This window comes from Papaver somniferum, chromosome 2 (assembly GCF_003573695.1).
Source record: "Papaver somniferum cultivar HN1 chromosome 2, ASM357369v1, whole genome shotgun sequence".
NCBI classification, from domain to species: Eukaryota; Viridiplantae; Streptophyta; class Magnoliopsida; order Ranunculales; family Papaveraceae; genus Papaver; species Papaver somniferum.
In genome coordinates this window covers 109,520,799-109,529,060 of record NC_039359.1, presented here as the reverse complement: position 1 = coordinate 109,529,060, position 8,262 = coordinate 109,520,799, and the positions used below count along the sequence as shown (strand labels likewise).

General features: G+C 37.8%; 1 protein-coding gene across 2 annotated transcripts; it reads left to right on the top strand.

Annotated features, from left to right (window-relative positions):
* Positions 1–3,189: 3,189 nt before the first annotated feature.
* On the top strand, positions 3,190–8,262 carry LOC113348773. Of its 2 annotated transcripts, XM_026592633.1 has the most exons (9): positions 3,190–3,768; positions 3,896–4,099; positions 4,223–4,711; positions 5,348–5,458; positions 5,734–5,922; positions 6,054–6,542; positions 6,857–6,977; positions 7,073–7,221; positions 7,753–8,262. In XM_026592633.1, the coding sequence occupies exons 1-8, from the start codon at positions 3,340–3,342 to the stop codon at positions 7,183–7,185; spliced, it is 2,145 nt and encodes a 714-aa protein (XP_026448418.1). In that variant the 5' UTR covers positions 3,190–3,339; the 3' UTR covers positions 7,186–7,221; positions 7,753–8,262. The 2 variants fall into 2 exon arrangements, with proteins under 2 accessions (XP_026448418.1, XP_026448417.1); XM_026592632.1 differs by lacking the exon at positions 7,753–8,262 and having other exon boundaries at positions 7,073–7,435.

The window sequence follows — 8,262 nt, the reverse complement described above, 5'->3', positions numbered from 1 at the left end:
TCGTTGTGAATTTGTTGTACATAGACCGAGAGAGCTCAACTTTTAATTATATTTAGCATACAAAGCAACCTAAAAATCTTATAAATATGTGGATGACTACGGGGATGGTTATGGATATTGGTTTACCTATAACATTTAGTCATTCTAAATATATATTCCCATAACCATTTGAAAGACTTCAAAAAAGTAAAAAAGAAGCTCACATATTGCATTTTGTGTATGTTGGGGTTGCTGAGATTGAGCTTGCGCCATTAGCCTAGGACTTCTACGAAGGTTTAATGCAGGACTGTCATCTGTTGCTATATAAATTCAGCCAATGAAAATAACCATTACGTCAAAAACTATGAACACCGATTGATATAATCTAAGCCGAAATATATGTAGGTAGCGATGTAATAAAAATACGGCTATACCGATTGCATCCTGTATATGTGCCGGTTCTCTATGTTGAGGATGTTGACTGAACCTTGGACTTCTTCGCAAGGGTAATTGGGCAGCATGACTGCTTTCTCCGTGATGTGGTACACTTACTTGATGCGGGGCATTTTCTGAAGCAGTTTCCCCATCATCGGAGCTGCTATCATCTGCTGAGTCATGATTGGTGTTCTCTCCAGCAGAACCATAACTATGCCTCATGTCGTTTCCGTTCCGGGAACATAGCTATTGGGTCGGCGCCGTTTCTGTTTACCAAATTTTTTTGTTGACATAAGTCTCAATGCATATTTATTTTTACTTAATCCTAAAACGGAAACCTATTTTGGTATCCCAAAAGAGGAGATTGTACATAGACATGTAATACACAACAAACTTCTCATTAAAAAAGTGAATTGGTTACCACCAACGGTTGTTTCGAATAGTTAACGACAGAAATCAGATCCCTATAGATCTGTCCACAGAACTATTGGTCATGAAGGCAATAGAGAATGCTTAGATCACATGAATACCTCCGTTTTGATGCTTACTGTTCCTATCAATGAAGACAACTTATGTCTAGGATATTATTTCTAAAAATCTCTAAATGATGTAACAGATATATACACATACCTGATAAATCGCAATCGACTTTCCCTTTCTTTTTCGGGACGCCTCTGTGGCGTCTTCATCTTGGCGCTGAACTTGCTCAATAAATCTGGGACTGCGGCGCGTAATAATTGTGCCTTGAGAAGTAGAAGTTGTCGATGTAGAAGCACCGGTAGTTCTTGGTCCTGGTTCTTCCATTATATGTTGATTCAGGAACCTGGGGCTTCGACGGAGATTGCTGATCCGAATGGGTAGGTCCCCATCAATTGCTACAAACAATTGAAATACATAAAAGTGTTAAAAACATAGAAGAAAAGGGAAATGGATTTGTGATTCAGTATGTGTCAGAATGTACTCATTTTCCAATCCTTCATGTGGGCAACGATTATACCTTGGGAAGTAGAAGTTGTCGATGTAGAAGCACCGGTAGAAATTGGTCCTGCTTTATCCATTATATCTTGATTGAGGTATCTGGGACTTCGACGAACATTGCTGATCCTAGTGGGTAGGTTCCCTTGAGTTTCTACAAAAGATATGAAAAGGGAATGATTGACATACTGGTGTTGGTAACTAATTCTACTTATTATCAATTCAGAATTGAACATTTGTATTCACATGAGAACAGTAAACTAAGACACTTAAATCAAGTGTCTTAGTTTGTATTCTGTCAAGTTGGTTAAGAATGTTACCACCAACTTTTTTTTTGTTGCCGGTTATGGTAAGCATTACGACTACATTCACGATTTCTTTCTATTTCCTCTTCTGTCAATGCACTGTTGGAATATTTTCAACACCGCTTACCAAAGGGGGGTCCTGGGGGGCATCGCCCCCCAGGCTGTGGTCGACCTGACAGGTCAGGTCGTGGGGGTCCAGGGGAGACCGCCCCTGGTGGGGGTTTCAAGGGGGCAACGCCCCCGGAAGAATTTTTTGAACTGACGGTTTTATTTGGCCGATAAAAGCCTGTTCGAAAATTTCGAATCCAAAAGACACCATTGATGTCTGTTGATGAAGGAACCCGACGTTTCGTGAATAGAAACCTGTTGGCGAATAAAAACCTATTCCCAACAGGTGCAAAACCCTTTATAAATAGCTTCTCCCAGTTTCGTTTAAACATATAAGAAAAATCAATCTGTTTTCTCTGTTTCAAAAAGCATCATCAGAAATCAGAAATCTCTTTGTGTGTTCTTGATTGAATCAAGGGGTACAAACCTTGAATTCAGTTTTCGTTGCAGGGCTTTCATTGTATCCTGAAGGCAATATTTCGCATACCTGTTGTAATCGCCAATTGTTATTGGGAGGGTAGAAATATTTGTCTAAAAGAAATTTATACAAGCCTTGAAAGTTTTGGAGTGCAACACTTTCTTCTCTGATTCATTCATCCTTTGTGAAACCCAATTTTTTCCAACATGCACTTCTCTTCTCTCTAGCACGGTTACGACGTTGTTCCAGCCTTGATGCCTTATCATTCTCTGACATAAAAAGTATGTCTTATTCTTTCGTAATACGACGGTCTTTTTCCTGGCTTTATTGTGCTAAGGGTACGTGAAATGCCAACGGTGATGCATTTTGCACGCACTATAATCTCACAGTCGCTGTCCAGATATAAGGCATGCCTTATACTTGCACATAGCACATAGCTAATGCATACCTACTTTCACCTTCCTTACTCTACTTCGACATTAAGCTGGATGTATGCACTGATCTTGTTCATGTAAAGGGTGCATCATCCAGCCTCATGTCATCCTTGCCTTGTGTCCTCCATGTGGTGCACTTATACTTATGCAAGCCCTCCCAAACTTGCAATCTCGGTTAGCTTCATTTCTTGGTCATCTCAATTCACAGTTGGTGCATGCCAATATCATGTGGCTCAATAGGCAGTATGAACATTTAACAACAGACTGTAAACACCTCATTAAGCATGATAACAATCCCTTATGTTGTACCCGGAGATAAATGGTTTGAGTTATCATGGTGTTGCATCATCTCCCAATTAAATGAGACAAGCGACAAGGTGCTGCTCAGTACCAAGGCAAGGTTCGCATTACGTTGATCAAAACAAAAACAAAAAACAAAAAAGAAGGTTCGCATTACATGTGCCTTTAACTAAATTGCGGATGTCTTTATTTACATTTCTGTACTCAGTCATGAGGACTCACCAGTTCCCATCTCCTCGCTCCTCGAAGCGCTTATCAAGTTCTGTTTAACTCTCAGTGAACAAGAACTAGATATTTCACCTTGAAAAACCCTCGCATCTTCCCCAAAAATCAAAACTAGGGTTTTAGTAAATATTTTTGAACCCAATTAAAACCCTTTTCATTCATGCCTCTCCTCCAATCTTCACCAACTCCAAATCTCTATCTCCCATTCTACAAAAAGCACCTATCTTATTATCATCCTAAACACTTCACAATCGTTTCCACTAGACATCAATCAAAATTCCCAAGAACCACAATCTCATTTTCTCAAAACCCTAAAAGCCTTCCAACTGAAATTGAAATTCTTGAATCCATTGCTGAACTTAATGGAGAGAAAGAGACAAAGAATCTTCCTGGTGTAAGAACATATGAGAATGATTTAGCTCGGCTTACTTTAATTGGAGACGTTTCTTTTGAACAAGCTTTAACTGCTGCTTCTGCTGATGGAAGTGAAGCTGCAAATCAACACATTTTGTCTGGTCTTTCTACTATGGTTGTTGAGACAATCTTTCCTGGTTCTTCTGATGAACACAGTACAGTTGCAACTAGATTGGTATGTTAAGTCTCAGTGTTAATGCTAATTATTTTCTTGAACTATTAGAAACTTTAATTACAGAACTGGAATAATTTGTTTACAAACTTAGCCATTAAGCCAGTTTAGGAATTCTATTTGTTAACAGTTTTTGCCGTCGAGAAAGGTCAAGGAGAAGGCTAGGAAGCTAAGAAATACACTCCCCCCAGAAATGTTGTCTGGCTCAACATCTAAAAATATACTTGCGATGACATTTAGACAAGTAGTCTGTCAAAGTATTTGGAGTTTTCAATTGGCAACGTTTAGTCCAGGAACCAAAAGGAATATGGATGATCTTGAAAACCAAAGAGAGGTTTGTGCAGCTGTCTTATCTAGCACGATTTCTTCCTTTATCTTATGTACTTCATTGTATTATGCTCCATCATAAGAGTAGCACAATTCACTGATGTGTTTGTTCTATTTTGCCTTTAAGCAGATCCCAACACTCTTTACTATAACCTCATCAGGAGGGGATTGTGTACTTTCTTTGCTTGCAGAAGTTGTTTGTGCAGCTGTTCTTGAAAGTACTGAAAAGGATTTCCACCAAAATGCTCATGGTACAACTTCAAGAAATATTTACCGTTGGTTTCAAAAGTCTAGAAGGATTGCGTCGAAGGACGGTTCAATTTTATTATATGAAATACATCAGGATCAGATACTTCAAAATGCAAAGGCATATTTAAAGAATTTCGAGGGAAGGAAAGATTACGGTTCTAGGAACATGAAAGGTAAACGTTGGTGGACACCATCTACTTACTCAAAACTGGAAAAAATAGGCGGCACTGAATTCAGTAATTGGGCAAGCGAGTATGTACCTGCTTACAGGCTTCAAATTGACACTGACAAACTCAAGGACGTGAAGCTTGACGGTTGGAGGAAATCTGAAGAGAATAGGTGGGAAGTACTTCTGACCCACTCCCAAATGGTATTTCATTCTTCCCTTGCATCCTTGGCCTTCAACCAGTATTCTGAAGGGAAGAGCCTCTGATTTGAAATGTCGTGTCATAGAGGTTTTTTGGGCTAAGAATGGTTTACTATATACTACCTTTTTGACAGTACTTTTCCTCAATATATACGCACATTGTATTTTATACATGGCTCTTCAACGAAGTTTTATCTAGATGTGATGTCATTATGGCTTTATAATTGGAGCAGCTCCAGTCTGGTTTGCTGTTGTACCAAAGTTCTACCCTTATAAAAAGGAGACTACAGGTCCAAAAAGTTTATACTGGCTGTTTTACCATTTTTGTAGGATTAGAAATGTCAAGATGTAGTGGTTATGGAAAAGAAATTCATTCTTCTTCTATCATTACAATTCAACTCTTTTCCCTGTAGATACTATAAATCAGTGGTTAACTTTTTGTTTTAATATGTCATAGCTTCTTGTCACACAATGGACAAAATCAGTTCTAACCAAGCTTTTTTGCTTAAATGCTTCGTAGCGTTACACACTGTGCTTCAGATTTAGTATTTCTTGCACTTCATTTTCTTGCGGTTTATTATGTTTCTTAATTAATTTATGCACTTTTCGTACAAGTGACTCAAGTTAAAGTTTTCTCAGGTTGGACTGACGGAGATTCTAGATATGTACTACGAAGATGTTTACACTCTTCCTGATAAACAGCTATCTTCCGGGCTGGTGGCAGATTATACAAACTTACCGAAGAATAAGGTACTTAATCGTGTGCTTTGCTGTATAATTTTTGAGGTTTTAAGCAAAAAAGGACTCATCTCAAGGTAGACAACTGAAAATCTTGGGACTTTTCTTATGTGAAATCTTGATTCCCATACTGTAGGAACGAACATAAGGACTTAATCCTACTCTCAGTAATTTTCTTCAAAATGCCGTTGTTGTGTTTATTGTTAGTTTTTAATGTTTATTCATGTAGAAATAGTTTGGTTACAGAAGTGGTAGACCTTATTATGATTGCTATTCTGCTATTTCAGAGAAGCACTTCTTTCCTGAAAATGCTATCTTTCGGCATTGCTGGTGGAGTATTTGTGATTTTGGTCAATATATTATCTCGTCTATATTGGCCCAACCTCAGAAAGGCCCAAATGTCCCCAACAATGAGTTCTTCAATTTCATTGTCTGAAACAAGTTATTACCAGCATCAGTCTTTGGAAGCAGCCAAGGTACATAACCACTAACTTTCTTATTTCTATGAAGTAGTTGACATTTTTTTCCCTTGGAAAATATTGGCCATGTTTTGTTTGTCAGAGTAGAGCAGTTTTTTCTTATGTAGCTTATGTCAGCTGATGGATAGGTAGAAGAGCTGTGTATCTCAGTTGTGAAAAAAATTAAGGATTCAGTTGGTTGGCCAGGGGATATAGTAACTGACAAAGTTGTCGGTGCCTGGAGTGGGGAACTTCCGATTTACTTGATGAGGTTGTACAATGTGGGTATTGGTCATGAAACTGTTTCCTGCAATGAAAAAGATATCAAAAAACTGCTTAATGCAGAGACACCAGTTGTTTCCTGCAATGTGGAAGGTCCTAAAGAAACAATTGCAGAGGTGTCTTTGGACGTATCTACTTCTGTTGCATCTGTCTCTGGTAAAAGCAATAACAACCTTGAAACAAAATCTGTACAGAATGTAGTTAGTTCCAAAGTTGTTTCCTCCAGCGGAGAAGATACCGAAGAACAGCCAATTGCAGAGGCACCTGTGGATTTATCTGCTTCTGCTTCATCTCTCTCCAATAAAAGTGATGACGACCTTGAAGCAAAATCTGCAGAGAACATAGCTAGCTATCAGGTAATTCTGCGGATCCTTACTGTTTTATGCTTCTGACTTATAAACAGGAAAATATGTATCTACTTTCGCTAGCTTGGAATCCTGGATCTTGATGTGCTGGTATTGCACATGTCTAAGATTAACTCTAGATATACTGAGAGACAAGAATTAGTATAGACCTATATAGGGTGACTAATATGAGAAATGGAAAAAGTATATTCTTTGTCACGTTCACATCAGTGGGCTCGTAATATATGCTGCTATTGTAGCATTTATTTCAATCTACAATTCGTGTGCTTACTGATCTCTTATTTGCCTTTTTGGTAAAAATTAAGGTGGTTTTGTCAAAAGATGGGGATACAATCGGGTTTCAGCCTACAAGCCGTGTTGCTGTTAATCACTGGGCAAGTAATCCCTTGGCAAAGGAGCTCTATAAAGGGAAAAAGATTTCTCCTGGTATGCCTTAGTGAATTGCGCTTGTATGTAATAAAGTTAGTGTTAGATATTATTTAAGCTCTGACTTACCTAACAAATGAATCTCTCTCAATCAGGTCTTATTGAACCTGGTCTCAAAATTCCTCTTCCACGCGAGCTCGTTCAACTAGAATTACTGATGTCAGTGAACTCAGAATCTTGGTTTGTATTGGCTAGGCCAATTCAATAATCATTGCGGCCAAGACCCGCAGCTAGTGAAACCTTTGTAAGTTAAATTCATTCAGCATAGTATTCTAAATTCTTTTGATTTTTCTAATTTGTAGTATTCGGTCATTGAAAATTTGAATACATAAAGAAAGTGTTAGAAAAAATCAATCCTTTTTTAGGCAATTTTCAATTTTCAAAACTCTGATGATGGTTGGTCTACGTTAACTGTCTTATACACAGAACTTGGTCTTAAGCCGTCAGGTACGTTAATTGCATTTGAATCATTGCAAATTATATGAGTATTTAACTGTAAGTCAATGAAATAAAAAAGAAGTGTATACTTATTACGGGGGAAGAAAGTTCCAATAAGTCAGTCCAAATCTTGAACTAGTAAGATTAATGGTTCTTTAACCTATTTTATGGCCAGAAGGGGATCTCAAATCTGTGGGAGAATAAAGAATATATTAATGATCATAAGTTTTTAGTGGTTTAACAAATGCTCTAATTTATATCTACATTTTCTCAAGTAATTATATTTTGACTCCGACCCGTTTTTTCGCTCTTAGTATTATTTTCCTATGGTTTTCAGCAAATCTTGACTTTGAAGGATTTATAGATTTGCAATGAACTGGGAAGAACTTGTAAAATACGAGTCAAAGTCCACTACTTTTGGTAGACGAGGAGAACCGAAATGAATAGATAATGAGGGCATCGAGTTAAACGTGTAGGAAGCAGGAACTATTGGGGTCAAATTGGATGGGGACGTGTCAGTTCATGCTTACCACTGGCAAAATTGAACCTTTCTAGGAATCTAGGATATGCGTTTTCAGCATTTCATGAATTTGTTTCTGCCACTTCCCTTTTCTTTTTTGTTGCCAAACACGTCAATTAATCTGAAGGTAATTACTGCAACTTGCAGTTTACATTGTGTATGAGATCTTTCATATTTGTTGGCGAAAATTACAGTCCAATGTTACCAGGAATTATAATTATTCTCAGCGATCAGTGGCGTTGATAATACTTTTGCATTTACCGAGAGAAATGGTACCACTAATAATATAAAAAAGAGTGAAAGGCGGCATATACTTGATGTATCAAC